Below are 18663 nucleotides of genomic sequence, written 5' to 3' on the forward strand. Positions count from 1 at the left end.
CAAGGATTCTGACTTCCTTTCTCTAAAAAAACAAACAAAACAAAACAAAACAAACAAAGCTCTCATGAGCAGCAGTTTCAAAACCCAACACAGCTTTGCACTGTTTGCATCATCAAATACTTGAAACCTAATTATGGATGAAATTATTGAAAATTAGACGAGCTCAGACAACTAAAAAAGCTGGAGAAAAAAAACTGCAGTGATCAATGACTATAGCTGGTTTTACTTTTTAAGAAGTTACAGAACCTAACTGCAATCAATCAAAAGCTAATACTCAAGTGCTGTGTATTTTTCTTTTAACAGTAAATGAAATCCATAACTTGATAAGAGGTGAATAGGTGAATTTTCTAAACTTTTTTGCAGTCTAACCACAGTAGTTCTAACCTCCATTTGGTGACATTCACTCTTGCCTCTCACTTCTCTTCAACACTCTCCTTGTCTGCTTCAATGTCTGGGCTTTATCCAGCCTGCTTTCAAAATCACATAGTGTAACAGATCTGGCAGACACTTTTGTGTGTTGTAGTACCTCCAATCAAACTGATCTGTGGGGGTGAAAGAATGCCGAGGATATGTGATATGCTCAATTGTACCAGTTCATCCCTCAATTAAGTTTGTTGTACTTGACAAGCATCCAAAAACATCCAATCTTAAAGCGGCATACTCTGTTGCATGGGTACACACAAGCATACACCTGGGAAACAGACCTCTAGAGAAGTCATCAATCAGTTTTATGGGACTGCTCTGGGAGACTTTCTTTTGTTTCCCTTTCAATTCAGTTGTTCTTTTTTCATTCGCTCCCCTTGCCTCATTCTCACTCACTATTTCCATATGTGTCAGCTTTAGATCCTCTCCAGAGAGGGAGCGCCTCGTTCCTGGGGTTACCCAAAGTGTTGTTTCAATTGCGCATTGAACTATGAATTGACACCCGCGAGGGTACAAGTTCAAGATCATGGTGCATAACCAAAATTTCCTTAGGTGATATTTTCTCAGCTGAAAAGTAAGGGGATAAAATGTGCGTGTCTTTCTTTTGCGCAGACATTCCAAATGTACTTAATGCATGTGCATGCATTCGTGTGTGTTTGTGTGTGTGTGTGTGTGTGTGTGTGTGTTCTATGCCTGTGAAGGAGTTGACGTCAGGGTGATATGTAACCATGCCGGGGCGCACCGAATGCAACAGGAACTTGCACTGCTCAGCCTCAGGATATCTGTTCACTTGTCGTAATCTTATTAATCAACCAGGACGCGGCTACACTGGTAACCCGAATTGAAGCACACATGGTAGGTAAACTCAGTTTTGCTCTTGTGCATGTTTTCAGTCCTCGATGGTGCCGCTAAATTATAACAGGCTTGCTCATGTCTGCAGACAAGAGATTTAAATTTAGAATAACATGGTGATTAATCTTAACCGGTGATGTTGTAGCCCGAGCATTGAAACTCAAGAGGTTCTTTAAACAAATAACATTGAAATGTGACTTGATCAAAGGGTTAATTATTGTAAGATTATTATTTTTGTATAATATATATTTATACAAATATAATATAATATACAGCTATCACGTGCACATTTCTCATTGCAACATTATGCATTTTTTAATGAAAGTTTCTATTTTGCAACCGAATAAATTATTTATATTATAATATATTATTTAAATGAATATCATTCATTTACTTTATATTTTAATTTGTTTTTTACTATCAAATACAAAACGTGATTTATTTTAATGATTGCCTTCTGCTTAATGTTTTTCCAAGCGCTGTAATTCGCATTCCATGAATCTTCAGTTGTTCTGTTCTCCTGTATAACACAAACAAACCAAAAACAAATGTAATAATAATATGAATACTAAATAAATAAATACATTCAAATATAAAAAGCCATATATAACTTAATTGAAATTCATATTTGAACATTTAATACGTCAGTTGTAAATAATCAAATACATATTTTAAGATTGTTCTTCTTATTATTATTGGTTAATATTTTGCTTAGGATATAAAGTTTGCATTTAATTTTACACGAACTAATGAATCAGAACTTAAAGCGCTAGTCCATGACTCAAAATTGTTTTTTAAATAAAAAAATATGGTATGATATGGCTGTGGTATACATATGGCTAGATCTAGGGAAACTATTGATTGTCATAGCCAGGCACCTGTCAGTAGCAGATAGGCTTGATGATCTTTGAATTATATAAAATTGTGCCGGAAGACTTAATTTAGCTAAGGATAATGAGATCATTCGTCTACACACACCGCAAATCTTGTCAAACTATCCTGAAGTAATATTTAAGTTAAGGAATAGCCTATATTCGTTCACAGTCAACTTCTTCTTGAGTATATATATATAGGCTATATATATTGATTCATTATAAAGATCAGGGCAGTTTACATATTTCCTATTTTCCAGAATAGCGCGCGCATGAAGTTAAAAGTTGTTTAAAATCTGGCATTTTGTAAATATAAATAATAGTGCATCTCAGATGTTATGTTATTTATATGTTGAGGTGTTTTATCTTATTAAGGTGCATGATTCTCAAATGTCATGATGCAAACTAATTCACAAAGTCCATAATTAATTTTGAATAGGCCTACTTTCCATCGAATTTATAGGACACAATTAGTTCAGGCCCTGCAATAGTAATAACGGGGTATACAAAGGCCCGAAAAATAACAGCTTAAGGCCATATAGGTGGCCAGCTGTGAAACCGTTATTTTAAATGCAATTTCCGTTCCCTGTTCTGCGGGCGCACTTTCTTGCCTCGTTATTCTGTGACATATGTCGGGACAACTGATAAACACGAATGGTTGTAATTATAGCTCCATAAAACAGATTTTTTCATTAAATGATCATTATAGGGTTCGCCCTAGTTCACATCCCATGTGATTTAAATCTAATTGCACAATGCAAACTTAGATTACAGCGGAAATTATTTGAGAGGAAATCTCGACAGGCTTGCATTGATCAGTTATATATTTTTTAAAGGATGATCTGTATTTGAAAGGAAAGGCCATCTATAGCTGCAGCATAGTTTACAAGATTCTCTCGTGTACTATCTTCTAAAACACATGGTTAACCTTCAACCTTCATTCAAACGTGTAATTAAGGATAAATGGGATGAAACCCCCTTGCTAATTGTTCCACCCTAGGTTCATCAAGGAATGTTGTGCTTGGCATAACGTGAGCATGGAATCACGGACGGAGATTTCATGTGCATCTGTTTTTCAACATTGAGACGAAACCTGAAGGGAAATTTCATGATTTCACTGCCAGGGCACATAGCTTGGGAGAGAGAGAGAGAGAGAGATCGGCTACTCTTTTTTCCTTCTTTCTCTCCCTATGCCGCCGCTGTCTACTATACACGCACTATGACTGTTCTTATGTATGCCTCAACTTCAAAGACCATACGTTTACTGGTTTAATAAGATTTCACGAAACGCGAACAGAGCATGTTTCAAACTCAACATTATCTACAATCCTGACTATTTTGCAGTGTCACGAGTCTCTGCTGTCTGAACGAACTGTACCAAATATATCAAATAGGTTCAACACTTTTTCTCACTCGTGTTTTGCAACCTTCAAATGTTGAGCATCAGGTCCAAAAAGTTTTGCCTGTCAAAAGCTTATGAAGAGTATGCTTCTGCATCACTGAAAAAACTCAATCTAAATAATCTCATGTAAATTCAAGACCAATATTTCCATAATTTGCACATAATCTGGTTTAATTTGATGAATGTATTAAATTACCTGAATATAGCAGAGGGGTTATTAGCAGCTGCTACACGGCTAAATAGGTGTGTGTGTGTGTGTGTGAGAGAGAGAGAGAGAGAGAGAGAGAGAGAGATGTCCTGCAGCGCTTATGGGAAATCAACAGGTTTTTGAATGCGCAGGAGAAAACGTCGTGTTCTTATACATTTGAGGACAACGAACAGACTGACAGTGATTTGTTAATTTGTGATGGACAGGGACATAAATCACGCTTTTTTAAATCAGTTCATTTCAGGATGGAACATGGATCCCAGGTGTAGTCCTATCACGGGGATCGCTTGTCAGGATTCAGTACAACCTTGGCTGGCTGTTGTCCACGATGAAGAATGTTCAAATGTGTTAAGCAGGCCAAATCTTTCTCATCTGTCTGACAACAATACCCAAGGGTTAAGATTTAGGATGTGAAGAGCAGCACGGTGTATGCGGAAACTTACAACTATCGAGCTCTCTTAAGAACAGATCTGAGTTATATGCCAAATGTGTGCAAAATATTTCAGAAAGAAACGAGGAAACGTTCTATCACATTCTAAATCACTTCCTTTTTTACAACTTATTTGAATATATATATCTATGTATCATGCTGTAGACTATAACCAAAAAAGCTATAAATGTTTTTGAATTGTTTTTGAGACCACTAATTAGCCTAATCCATTGGCAATGAAAACTAAAAACTATTATTCAGTCCCATTATTTTTGTGTTTGTGAGCACATTTTATATTAGCTTGATAATGGCAAACATTTTTGTCCTTATCCCCCAATCTGAGCAGGCTATCAGTCAACACTTGTGCCTCGCCTTGTTGGTTTGAGCACATACAATGCTGATCCGGTCGTTTATTTTTGATTTTGCGATAACTAATGAAGATGCACCCCCGATTATTTTCAAAGCGAACTTATAGAAAACAGGAAATGGCTCTTTGTAGTTCTCTACGCCGAGTGTGAATTTATGGAAAGAGCTAGACAAATTGTGGAAACTGTATCCAAGGTTCTGTGTGCTGCTAGACTGAAGCCCAGCAACTATTGTTTTTTTTTTAACAGAAAGGGGGCTTACGGGCTCAATAAATCCACTGGTTAAGCTTTAATCCATCAAGCATGTGTAATGAGCTATGTTCGATTAGCTAGCACTGCAGTGAAGCCAGAGGAAATCAGAAATCATGCAAATCACAGAGTGGATCCCTGCGCGAGACCCGCGCCTCTCTGCCTCACCGACAGCCCGGAATATACACTCTCATCACTTTCCTAATTTACAGTCATACGCATCGCCCTCAGATACGCCGCCGCCTTTCCGAAACAGGAGACTCAATTAATCAGGGGATCAATTAATGCGGAAGGGGTTTTCACAGTGTTCTCACTTTTCTCCTGGGGCACGTCGCAACATGTGTGGAATGATCGCGAGCCGCACACCGGACCCTGGGAATGCGCCACAGTGGGTAAGAGCACGGGTCTGTCTCGCAGCTGGCCTCAAATCACCTCACGTTGTAGAAGCATATATATATATATATATATATATATATATATATATATATATATATATATATAGAAACCCAAAGGACATTATATAAGTGGGTGCATGGTTTTAACCTCTCATGAGCTTTCTGTGACCTTCATGTCCCTATGGGCTCCTCAAATTTCAGCCTAAGAGCTAACTGAGCCAGTGACTCCTCCAGTGAATCTCTCAGTGCTCCTTTCTCCTACCAGGCCGTTTATGCATCCCTGCTGACTTTGCTGTCAATGTCAAATGCTTGTTAGGACATCATCAATCACCAACACTTAGGAATATTCTCAGAACTTTAAAGACAGGCGATTCACTGAGAAAAGAGAAGGTGAGAGGAGCTAAGGGAACAGCAAATATGTTCGTTAGTGTCCATCTGTTAGTTTAGGATGCACTTCTTACAGTTAATAATTGATCATTTGAGGCGAGGACTAAACTTTTAAAGTGTATTTTATAAGAAGCGAAGAGTGTTAGCTCTCAAATTCCAGCCATCTGCCTGTCTTTTTTTAAACCCACAAGTTGTCAGGGCTCTATATCACTCTGTCAAGGAAGAGTGAGTGCATTGTTTCTCTTGTCTGCAGGCGAGATTTGGCAACTTTCTCTGGTGTAGATTATCATCAGATAAATAAACAGACTCCTCCATCAGGCCAAGAAGTGGAAGACAGAGATTCATTACTGAGGGCCTGCAGACAGGCGGGTACAGGCTTACACTGTCTCGCCAAAGGAAGTGGCTCAACTTGAACATGCATTTCTCACATTCAATCTATAAATCTGCCACTCTATTTAATTTTCTAATCTTAGTTTCCCACATTTCCCGTCTTTCTCGCTTTCACTTCCATTCTCTCAAAATCTCACTCTCTCTCTCTTTTTCCCACACAAAAGTAGTGAATCTTTTTTAGCCAATCTTGCCTCAAGTTAATTATTAGAACTTATAGACAGCGCTCAAAGGTACTGACTGTGACAACCAAATGTTGCACTGGCTCCTGGAACAGACAGGGACCCATATTTAACCTAGAATTTATAATGGGTGCCAGACTGAACGAGTTGGGTGTGATTTATGGAATCTTGGTTTTCAAGAAAAAATTGTAATACCTTTTAATAATCCATGCATACCTCATATAGCTTATGTGAACCTCATCTGTATGTGTACCTCAGGAATTCCATTTGCATATTTATTGTTTTTAGACACAGAAAAGACAGTACTACAAGTTTTTGTAAAGTGGCCATATATGTATTTCCTATAGAAATTTGAGCATGGTATTTTATTTTGTAGAGGTAATTCAGAGTATTTATATTTTTAGATTTATTTATATTAATATTAATCTTATTTTGTTCAGTATATAATAGCAATGTATTATTGTTGCTGATAATATTTATTTCCTACATTTTTGTTTGTAATGCTGTCACTTTAATTTTTTTGTGTTTTATGTGTAACAATTCTGTATGTAATGTATAAGGGTCAATGTACCACAAGATTTTGTCCTTAAAAAAAAAAAGTCTATATAATTAAAAAAGAAAAAATGAGAGGGTGGGGAGATTCCATACATATAGTACCAGACAAAGTTTGGCCACACCTAAATTTAAGTTTCTTGTGATCTAAAAGATTACAAACAGGCCTTTAAAAAAAAGGTCTCATTCCCTCAAAAGGAAGCAGTGGAAAAAAAAATGCTTTTGTGAGATATGCCAGACCTGTCTGCAATAATCATGGCCAAATAATCTGCAAAAGCTGCCAGCAATTAAAATTTCTCGCATAACAAGTTATATAGTTACAAACCAATTCATTATAGTTACAATCCAATATGGTTAATTGTGACCCCCTTTATACATACAATTATATTACACATATAGTTTTTTTGGGTCATGCATTCTTGGGTTAAAATAAAAATTATTGGGTAATAAAAATCATGACATTTTACTTTATGAATCTTTTCATCCCACTTTTTCTCTGTCATCTCTTGCAATCTCTGCAACTCTTCCCCTTCTTTATAGAGTTGAAAATGTCAAAATGAATATATATTTAAAAGCCACATTGACACAGACCAGATAAAGAGAGGCCTCCTATTGACAAATAGGCCAATGGTTGGCTGCTTTATGTGTCAATGAGTGTCGTGAGTTGTGAGCTGGGATGTTTTTAATTTTGGCACAGGTGGTGTGGTCTGAGAAAAACCATATTGCAATGCTTTCACCTGTTTGAGCTTCTCTCAAACGTCCTGTAAATCATTCAGTATCCTGACTAAAATACTTCTTATAATTTTTTTCATCTTTCTTTTTCTCCTTCTCTACTGTTACAGGCTTGATGACATCATGTCCAGATATCACTCCCCTCCTTTCCAGATACTCTTCTACCTCCTCTTCACCCTCTTCCCTCTCTCCCTTCTTTCTCCTCTTCTTTCTCAGTCTCCTCTCAGCTGGACCTCTCCTCATGACCCCTGCTATCACCTGGATGGGCGTCCACGCCACTGCCTATCTGAGTTCATCAATACGGCCTATGGGGTACCTGTGACGGTGGAGGACCTCCAGCAAGGACCCAAGACGAACATTAGCACTTTAACAGATCTTCATAACCCTCACAATCTCACGTGCTGGACGGCTGCCGAAGGCTTGGGGGGTGGGGACTTGACTTTAACAGTTCCCCTTGGCAGACGCTTTGAAATCACTTACATTAGTCTTCAGTTTTGTCAACAGGTGGAGTCGGTGGAATCCTACTCCATATCCATCTTGAAGTCAATGGACTTTGGCAGGAGCTGGCGCCCCCTACAGTTTTATTCAAGCGACTGCATGGGCACATTCGGCCGTCCTGTGCAGTCCATCGCTCAGACAAAGCACCAGGAGACGGAGCCGCTATGTTCAGATCCCAGACCATTGCAGAAGCATCGTGGAAATGTCGTGCTGGCCTTCTCGACTTTGGATGGACGTCCTTCCTCGCCAGATTTCGACTACAGTCCAGGGCTCCAAGATTGGGTGACTGCAACAGACATAAGGATAGTATTTCATCAGTCATTGGATAAAATTGAAAAGCAAGAAGAGAAACTCAACAAAGTGAGAGGCACATTTGGATGGAGGGAAAGAGGAGACAAAGCTCTGAGGTTTGGTGAGAAAAGCACTGGAGTTAAGACCTCTGAAATTTGGAAAAACAGGCAAGAAATACAGACTCCTACACAGAGAATTAGAAACAAAAGCACTCTGCACCAAAGTGGCCACAACGTTACTCGAAAGGAGATGGGACCTCAAGGAAGAGTGGGAAGGGGACGTAAGAAGGACAGTAACAAGCCATGCCAGGACGGCACATGTGATTGGTCCCTAAATATTCCTGAGCAGGGCTCCAAAGGGCAAGAGTTGAGGAGAAGAAGAAACAACGCAGGGAGGGGAAAGTCCCATTCTAAATCGAGAAAAAAAAATGCCCCACGCAACCTCGTTTCATCATCACGTTATGCCCCATTGAAACCCTCTCTCGCGCTTTCCGACCTGCAGGTCGGGGGAAGATGCAAGTGCAATGGCCACGCCTCTCGCTGTCGACGAGACAACCAGGGGCGTGCCGTGTGTCAGTGTGAGCATCACACATCTGGGCCGGACTGTGATGTGTGTGAGCAGTTTTTTTACGATCGCCCGTGGCAACGGGCCACGCCCAGCCAGCCACACCCGTGCGTCCGTGAGTCCAAACCTGTGTGTCTGCTTAAATGTCTGTTTTTACATAGTATTCAGTGCTATTTACTTGTGGAAAAATAGTACTTTCCACACAATATCATGTAAACAAAAAAATATAATTAAAAATCTTCATTATTTAATTTAAAATCCATTGTAAAAAAAAAAACAAAAAAAAAAACCCTTACTCTTAATGAGTATTTTTGCTTACTTTACCAGTTCAAACCACTAAAATTATTAAACTTGCAAAATTTAATAAAAATGTGTAACTCCAACACCTTTTATTTTACTTTGGATGATTACATTTATTTTATACATCTATCTTTTACAATCCGGGCTAGTAATTAGATCAAACTCACTCTCATTTGACAAAAGCTGCAAAGCAAGTAAAGTAATCAGTAGTGCCACATATTAAGACATGATGCATCCAAAATCACATTCTGGAGGTACTACATCTGATTTTGAACTCACTTCATTGTTAAAAAAAATATTTATATGGTATCAATATGGGTAGTATGAATGAAATTTGTACGTACTACATCTGCCATGTTGTTACTATCATGTGGCCTACCAGCGTCAGTTGCGTTGCTTGACTGCTAAATCCTCTCCTGTGGCCTCATGGGATAGTAAAGTGTCCATCGATAGCACACTTCAGAATCCAGGCAGAAGTAGTAGGCCATCTGGATACTTTTTGCCTACTGTTTTTGGAGTACTGTGAATTCAGACATACTACTCTTTTTGCATGTTGTTTTTCATATACTATACAGAAGGGAAGTATTTGATTTCGGATGCAGCATTGTTGTCAGATATTATTAACCTTATTCAGTTTTGCTTCTCAAATAAATTTGAACATACTAGAAAAATCTCAAAAAGAATTTCCATTACTGTATTGAAATTAAAATGTTATTTTTCACTCCTTTCACTTCTATTTTATAACCCTCTATCTGCCCTCACCTTTGTCTGTTTCTCTCTTTCCCAGCATGTGAATGTAACGGTCACTCAACTAAGTGTAGGTTCAGTATGGCCGTGTATCAGCAGTCTGGTCGAGTCAGTGGAGGCATTTGTTTGAAGTGTCGGCATCACACAATGGGACGCCACTGTCAGTTCTGCCAGAACGGATATACCCGAGACCACAGCAAACCGCTCAGCCACCGCAAGGCCTGCCAACGTCAGTAACAAATTATTTGTCTGTGTGTTTTATGTGGAAATCATGTTAAAGCTGGTCTATACATGATGAGTGAATCATTCTTGCCGTTCCACTAGTGAAAAGAAAAACATGTTTCTTTTTTGGCTTTGCCGTCTGTGGGGTCTGAGGTGTGTGAAAGGCAGCGTAGTCTGCGTCTATGTTTTGGCTACACTATGAGTGATGGAATGTGCACTGACACTTGCCCTTTGACTGCTCTCATATCTATGGCATGCTCACTGAGAAATTTAGTCAATGCCCCAGTATAACATCAGTTTATACTGCGTGCTTGTGCATGAATATCATGCATCAATGTTTATTTGTAATTTAGTGTGCAAGTTCATACAATTTATACAAAATCTAAATTATATTTTTAAAATACCATAACATCTATGGAAAATGCTAACAACTAAATATTTGAATTAGGTGATAGAATTATCTTAGAAATTTGGAAACTGAAAGATTTAGAACTTGTTAATGTTAAAACAGACCTGACCTTTTAAGCATGTCTAAATGTTTGTAGAATGGTTAGAGCTTTGTTTGGATGAAGAAAGGTTGAGCAGAAGCAGAAAAGCAGATCTTTCCTCTCAATGATCCCCAGCCATCACACATATGTTTTATGGGGAAAATCTTGCTCAGGGGTCAATGAGATGTAAATTACAACTGAAGACACAAACTACAGCTGCCTTGTTCTGTGTAGTATTACTCGTCACTTCCCTTCATGTGTCTAAAGCCGCTAGTCTCACACTAATACCCTTAGTCTCACGAAAAATATCTTCTCTCTTCCTTCCATTTTTTCCTGCATCTTCTTTCTACATTACTCTTGTGTGTTCTTATAAAATTCCTAATCTTTTTTCTTCACTTTCATTCTTTTCTTTTTCTTTGTCTCCCTCAGCATGCAAGTGCCACCCCGTGGGTGCAGTGGGCCGTTGGTGTAACCAGTCCACAGGACAGTGTTTGTGTAGAGAAGGAGTCACAGGACAGAGGTGTAACCGCTGTGCCCCGGGATACAAGCAAGGTCATTCCCCTCTCCAGCCATGTATTCGTAAGTATCACACCTTGCATTTTGATTGTATTTTGTATAAAATTGCTTGCCATAACAAGCAATGTATCTAGTAATGACATACTGATATATTAGCCAAGATTAGTAATCAGCTCATATCTGACCATCGACTGATAACCATGTTCTCTTGATGAACAGACATGTTCATCTCCCAACCTAGTAAGTTTCAAATTGTAGTCAGTACATGCACAGTTTTAATTGAGCTACAGCCTGTTTTTGCCTAGACATGCTGCAGTCTTAATTTGTATGTCAAGTGTGCATGACACAATGGATAAAATACATATCACACATCAGGGCTTTGTCTTCTAGAGCATGCGCACAACACAGTCCCATTAACACATATACATACAGTTCAACATCATGGTCTGACTATAAAATTAGACTAGTGCAATTTCAGTGTGGTTTAAACATGTACGTCATATTTTCTTTAAAAAATCATTTATTGCTTTAGCATAACTTTTGCATTTTTTAATAAAATTAGCAGCCAATCCTTTTCAGCTTTTCAGTAAACTATTTCTGTTTCCATTTTTGTGAATTTGAGTAAACGTTTTATAAAACAAATTTATTTTCATTTCATAAAGTCTGTGTACATCACACTTGCTGATGGATCATATGACACTGAGCATAAGAAATTTCTTTCAAAAACATTAAAAACCGCTTTACCGCCTAAAGTCCATTTCCATCTGCTATAGTGTTTTTCCCCTGGTTTATTTTTCACCTCAACTGCCCTTGACCCAATTTAACTCCAAACTTAATATCATTGTCCTTTTGCAAACTGCTGTTTGTTTATGAAGGATTTAGTAGAATCTGCTTTCCGAAACTCTAATGCCTTCCTCTCATTCCTGTAAATAACTGGTTCCACACAAAGTCCTGAAACTTCTCAGGTGGTGCCACATGGCTTTCATCAACATTACAATAAGGTTTCTTGGATTTCTAGGTGCAGAGTATTGCTGCATTTTTATTTCTCAAATTTCACGTAACGGTGCAAGCCTCAGGGAAAAGGATGCAATGGTATGGCGAACAGCACCTGTCGTGGTGCACAACCAGACCTGTTTCCCTCCCAAAATGACAAACACATAATTCTTCACAAGTTACAGCTCAGAGATAGAAGAGCTTGTTTGTTGTTCTACATGGATCATCTCAACGTGGATATTTATAGCATGAGCTCCCGTCTTTCCTGCACCAAAGGGCGAGCCGCAGCTAAAAACATAACCAGAAGCAGTGGAGCAGGAAACACAGTGTGGGGTTTTTACTTTGGATAACAGCGACCATGAAGTCTTATGTTATCCACATTTAACTCTATCTTTATAATACACCCTTTAAAGCAAAAACACTAAAATGAATTTAAAGCAGTTTGAGGATTGATATGAGTTATTGCTGAGCGTTTGGGGGGTTGGAAGAGGAGGATAAGGTGTCAGTGTCCCAGCTGTGTCAGAGATATGGGCAGAGGTACAGAACTCATGGGTAATATATGGTTGAGCCAGCGTTGCAGACCATGGGCCGTGTGTATGCGTGTGTGACAGAGGGTGTCCTGATAGCCGCCCTATTGACCTTTAAGACCACACACATGCATGAAATTGTCCGGGCTCACACACTGTGACAAAAGTATGTTTGTTTTTAACACAAGCATTCCACATACACTAAAAGACTACAGGGCAAACTGCAGTCAGAGCACACACGTCCCCTTTCTCCCTCACACACTCACAAATGGCAAGTATGCCCTAATGAGCAACCGCAGGGATTAGAACGAGTCACCCACAGCGGAGGTGTGAAAAAGAGGGAGGACAAAATGAAAGGCACACAAATAAACTTGTCACTGCTTGCTGTAATTTAATGAGACCCTCGTCCCCCTTTCTCTCTGTCTGTTGTTCGTTCAGGTATTCAGGAGTTTGCACCACCCACCCCAGTTTACCAGCCTCAGTACAGCATTGGTAAGCGATTGGTTCTTCCTTAGAAACAAACACACACACAAATTGTATTTTTTTAATTTAAAATATTAAGTTAATGATTTGATAATGTTATGTTTTGTTTACATATAATATAGCCAAAGCTTCGTAAGCAAAAGGAATGACATAAAAAAAAGAAAAGAAAAAAAAAGTGAAATAATATTCAAATAAGATGCACAGTCAACATAATAAATCATGTTAAATGTTATTTACTGCCCCCTAGTGGATTGTGTAACACAATTGTTTTTATGTTGATAGGTACAGACTGCATATGGTTCATTATTATTTACCCATTCAGTGTCAATATAGCTTTCTGACCGCATTAATTTCCCTGATAAAAATATTTTAATCTTTAGATTAATTTAGAACTATGTCTCTCTTAATAAACTGCACAATTTGAATTATTCATGTTCCTATAGTTAATAGTGTGGGATAAGTAATGCACCATATTTGACATATTATTAACCTATTTATAATTAATCATGATAGTTGTCTTTGTAGAGCTGCTTTGCTAGTCTGTTTTCTCAATACACAAACTACAGAATTACTCTTTTAGGCTGGCTTAAAATACCTTTAACTGTCTCTGCAATTACTCGAACAATCCATTATGATATAGAGTCACATCTTCTGAAATTGAAAGAGTTCCACACTGCAGTGCACACTGGCTCAGACTTAGAAGCTTTATTTAAAACTATATTGTTGTGTTGTTGGACCACTAGCCTCTAATGACTCCCTACAAGACCCAAGTATTGACACCAAACAGAGATAAGACTGAAAAATATATCCCTTTTTTAGGGGCCTCACAGAAATCTCAGATTCCCAAATTAAGTATTTTCCAAAGTGATACTTGAAATCTGAAATCTTGAAATCTGCCCTGGTGACCAGCAGAAAGTAAAAACCTCAGAGGAGACATTTTCTTTCTGAATAAAATTTGTTGTACCATTGACAGCAACAGAATATTGTGCAGTCTGCTATGATCATGGTAATATATACCTGCCGCAGCCGCTCTGCTAATATTAATATAACACTCCTGGACCCCTGTGCTCTATTAAATACTTGAATAGAGATATAGAACAGCCCTTAACTTTGCATTAGAAAGATTGATACGGTTGGTCTAGTTTGTACAAAATGTAATTAAAACATAAATTCCAGAATATGTGTGATTATTAACCTTTTCATTATTGCTTTAAGTAATAAAAAGTTTACAGAAGTTAAAAAAAGTTTTTATTTATTTAATTATTTTTAAGTGTGATTAAATTCTCTCCCTTTCACTGCAGGGGAGAAATGTCTTTCTTACTGTCCACCTTCCCAAGCAAGAGTCAAAATGAATTTAGAGATGTACTGTCTCAAGGACTATGGTAAGTTCTAAGGAATTTTGTTTATGTCTCAAAATAGAAAATAAAAAAGGCAACCGTGTAAGTTAAAATTAAGAAACAAAGTCACACACTATGTGATATAAAGTCACAGTTAAGGGAAACACGGTTGCAATTGTGAGATATGTAAATTACATAAAGAGTCAACTGCCTTTCGATTGTTTTCTGAATATGGTAGAAATAACTGGTGTTCTGACAATTTTGGCTATAGATTTTGCTACCTGCCATTGAAACAGTAGGTAGCACAAAGCAACAACAAAACATGCTACTCATCAGATTATGCTTTATTAACACGTACACCTACTCCAACCTTTTCCTTACATTAATGCAAATACAATAATTATGTGTTGTTCAGCATGAGAAAATTGCCGCAATATTGATGTGCACATGCTCAGTAAGCCCTGGTAGGACAATCTGAGGGGTACGATGAAATGCCAGGACACCAGTCCAATGTTAGGAAGAATTAGGATTTTTAAAGTTTTTGAAAGAATTCTCAACAAGACTTATTATTACTATTATTATTTTTAATCAAGTATACGGTAGAACAGTTATATTGTAAAATTATTTTAAATATTATTTCAAATTCTTTTTGTTTTTCGCCTGAAATCACCAGCTCTCCATTGAAATGAATGGGATCAAGTCACTTTGTTGTTGCGAGTCGCTTGTGGGAACGGGGCTTAACGTCCTTGTATGTTTTCTGTCATACTTCTGTCCCAGTGCTGAAGGTGCAGGTCAAAAGTAAGGAACGTTCTGGTCCCTGGTGGCAGTTTTCCATATTGGTGCAGTCAGTTTTTCGCATGGGCTCTACACATGTAAAGCGAGGCATTCAGGCCCTCTGGATTCCAGATCGGGACCAGAGCTGCGGTTGTCCTGCGCTTCAGATAGGTCGCACCTTCCTCCTGATTGGAGGGGAGGAAAGCAGCCAGAGTTGGGTCCCTGAGGAGAGACGGTTAGTTGCTGACCGCACCACAATGGCTTTGCAGTGGAGGGAACACTGGAGTCCCAAATTAAGAGGCTTCCGTGGGCAAGACACTCGGGGAAAGTGCCCACAGGGAAACACCACTGCACAGAAACACTCTCACCCAAACTCATACGAAGAATACATACCCCCACATCTTAACAAACTGCAGTCTGAGCCACACAGACCAAATAAACGTACACATACGGTGCATAAACAGCATCATTTAACCACACAATCTGGAGGATCAGACTTCACACACACACACAAAAGAGGAGGAACTCAGGGCACACAAAGAAAAGACACAGAAACTCACCTTGAGGAGGACAGCGAGGCTGAAAACGTCACTCAGGAACCACAACATGTGTTGCAGCACACCCAGGATCCTTTCTCAGGTACTTCAAAGACGAGTCAAGCCAATGAGCATGAGCAGTACCACCCCACAGCATGTCCAACATGGTCACCTGGGCCAGCTGTCTAACAAATTTAGATATTGTGAGCAGGAATAGAAAAGAAAGTTAAAGGAATTGTAAAAAAAAAAAAAAAGCCAATTAGCTAAAAAAAAAAAAAAAAAAAACTTGCTCTCAGGACATCCAAAATGAAGATGAGTTTTTTTCTTCATTGAAACACATTTGGAGAAATTTAGCATTAAATACTTGTTCACCAATGGATCATCTGCAGTGAATGGGTGCCGTCAGAATGAGAGTCTAAGCAACTGATAAAAAGATCTCAATAATCCACAAGAAATCCAGAAAACTCCAATCCAACAATTAACATCTTGTGAAGTGAAAAGCTGTGTATTTGTAACTTTTCTGATGAAGAAACAAACTCATCTACATCTTGATTGACCTGAGGGTGAATAAATGAACAAATATTCATTTTTGTGAACTATTCCTTTAAGAAATGCCTGAGGTGGGCTTGAGCTTCACAGAGCCAATCATAACAACTGAATACTTTTGTGGGAGTATTTTTGTATGGTGTGCTATATATAAATATTCATCCCCAGATTACAGAGCTATTTGTATTATTATTATATAAATATATTTGTTTTTCAGATTAAACATGCAGGCATTTTTCATGTCACATTCTCTGAGAAAGAAATTTTGCACTTTCCCTCTAGAAAGAGATGAGTCTAATCCAAACATTAAAAGATTTAAAATCGCATGTTTTCTCAAGATATAATTTAAATGTAATCCTGCTCAGTCCGCAGTATTTAGTCTGACAGTGAGACATGTGAGACTCTTATTGCTGGATTGTAAGAGGCACATTGTTTTCAGATCAGCAGCTGACAATTTTGTCCAATCTGGTCTCTATCACTGACAGACATGTTAAGTGTGGCTAAAGATTGTGTGCACACAGTTAGTAATTACATTTTCTATTGTTTTTGTAAATTTCTGTGGCTATCACACACACATATATATATATATGAATCACATTGGCAGTGAATTCAGAATTTTTAAGTCTCATTGTGACTATTTTAAGCTAGCTATCATATAATATGTAAATGTTATCATTATTTGTGTAACAAAATGTGACAAAACTTTTTTTTCTGTTTAAATGAACGCTCTACCTCATAATAAATATTGTTAACAAGCCTGGTAAAGTAGTTTATTTAATTAATACTTACATTTAATAATTGTCAAAGAATAGAAGGTAAAAAATCTGTGGAAAAATGTAGGAAAATGAGAGGGAAAGATAACATGATTCATTATTATATAAATATAAGCCATAATGAAAAAGTTCACACACATGAGACTGAGAGGGGAAAGACAACTGGAGAGACCGTAAAAGCGAGCGAAACGGCCAATGATGCACCTGCTTTGTTCGCACAGGAAACACCTGTTCCCAGCCTTCCTGCCTGGCAGACTGACGACAGTTAATTTACTGTAAAAAAAATCTCCCACAGTCTGAAGGGCCAATCTGCCCTTGTTTTGAGAACTATATTGCATAACTCTCGTGCCCTAATATCCACATGTCCTCTATTTTGTCTAGCAGCAGTATGTGTATTGGGTTCACACTCTCTCAGAGCCTCGTGGACACACAGTTGTGAGATGACATGGCATGTGTGACATTTTGGTCCCATAAACAATGTCATAAACAAACTCACCTGTATATTTAATAATGAATTTAAAGTAATGTCATGGGTTCCGTACAAGCTCAATAATCGAGAGCACCTGTGGAATAATTGTCCTTATAGTTGATTACCACAAAAATGAACTTCCTCTTACCTCTTATTTTCTTTAAGAAAAAAAAAGAAAAATAGGGGGAAAAAATCTTAAAATGGAAGGAAGAGTGAAGGAAGAGTGGAAAAGCGAAGGAATGAACCGATCTGTAAATGATAAAATACTGTTCCAGAAGTCAAACTAGATGTAAAGCATGATAACATGATTATACTGTAAAAATAATCTTTTTACTTATCTTCTCTGTGAAAAATTATATCCCATTGTAGGAATATTTTACCTTTTCTGTGTAAAGCTGTATTCTACTGTAGAAATCATTTACCTCATAGCCATGTGAGTGTGTGTGTGTGTGTGTGTGTAATGGAAGTTAAATTGACTGTTGAGGACATTTTATAAAAAACTTAATTCTGTCAACAAAAACTTCCTAAATCAGTTTTGAAATTTGGAAGTTATTAAAATGGCGTGATCTGGAACCTTTATACAGGTTATGCCCTTTTAAAGACCATAAGTCTATCCCTCACAGCCTCTTTACATTCACATAAAATTCAGTTTGGTTTCTAACCTGACTAAGCTCTATATTCTTTTAAAAACACAGAAACAGACTGAATACACATGGGATGAACGCTGAGTTCTGGACACCGCGTGTTTACTGCCTGGCAAGAGGAATTTTTACGAGACATGAGGCCTACAGTAGTTTACAGAGGCAAAGTTCAACAAGCACTACCACACTCACTCACGCTCACTCGCTCTTACTCTTCTGTTCTTTCTCACAGTGTGAGTAATGATACTGCTGACTGAACCTCAGTTTAATAAGCCTTCCCGAACATGTTGCTAACACAATCTCATTGAGATCACGCACACATACACAGACAGTCACAGGGAACCAGATACACACGCGGCTTCTGTTAACCCGAGAGTGAAGAGGTCAATGCAGTTGATCCCTTGCATGCATGCCTCTCATACGAACACACTGCGTGCATGGCAACAAGATTCCTGCTAGCTGTTAGCTCTAATAAAACCATTGCCACCTGTGGTAAATATCTACTAGTTCACTGTACCACAC

General features: G+C 38.1%; 1 protein-coding gene across 1 annotated transcript; it reads left to right on the forward strand.

Moving 5' to 3' along the window:
• The first annotated feature begins 100 nt into the window (after positions 1-100).
• LOC128017215 (netrin-1-like) lies at positions 101-17012 on the forward strand. Its single transcript, XM_052602484.1, has 7 exons — positions 101-1278; positions 7547-8904; positions 9877-10065; positions 10976-11125; positions 13021-13074; positions 14367-14447; positions 15180-17012. Exons 2-7 carry the CDS (start codon positions 7560-7562, stop codon positions 15899-15901), a joined length of 2541 nt encoding a protein of 846 aa, XP_052458444.1. The 5' UTR covers positions 101-1278; positions 7547-7559; the 3' UTR covers positions 15902-17012.
• The last annotated feature ends 1651 nt before the right edge of the window (positions 17013-18663 follow it).

This window comes from Carassius gibelio, chromosome A7, assembly GCF_023724105.1.
Source record: "Carassius gibelio isolate Cgi1373 ecotype wild population from Czech Republic chromosome A7, carGib1.2-hapl.c, whole genome shotgun sequence".
Lineage (NCBI taxonomy): Eukaryota > Metazoa > Chordata > Actinopteri > Cypriniformes > Cyprinidae > Carassius > Carassius gibelio.

Coding starts and splice junctions, on each gene's coding strand:
- LOC128017215 (XM_052602484.1), top strand. CDS start 7,560: ATGTCCAGATATCACTCCCCTCCTTTCCAGATACTCTTCTACCTCCTC. Junction 8,905..9,876: donor CCAGCCACACCCGTGCGTCC/GTGAGTCCAAAC, acceptor TCTCTTTCCCAG/CATGTGAATGTAACGGTCAC. Junction 11,126..13,020: donor CCCTCTCCAGCCATGTATTC/GTAAGTATCACA, acceptor TTGTTCGTTCAG/GTATTCAGGAGTTTGCACCA.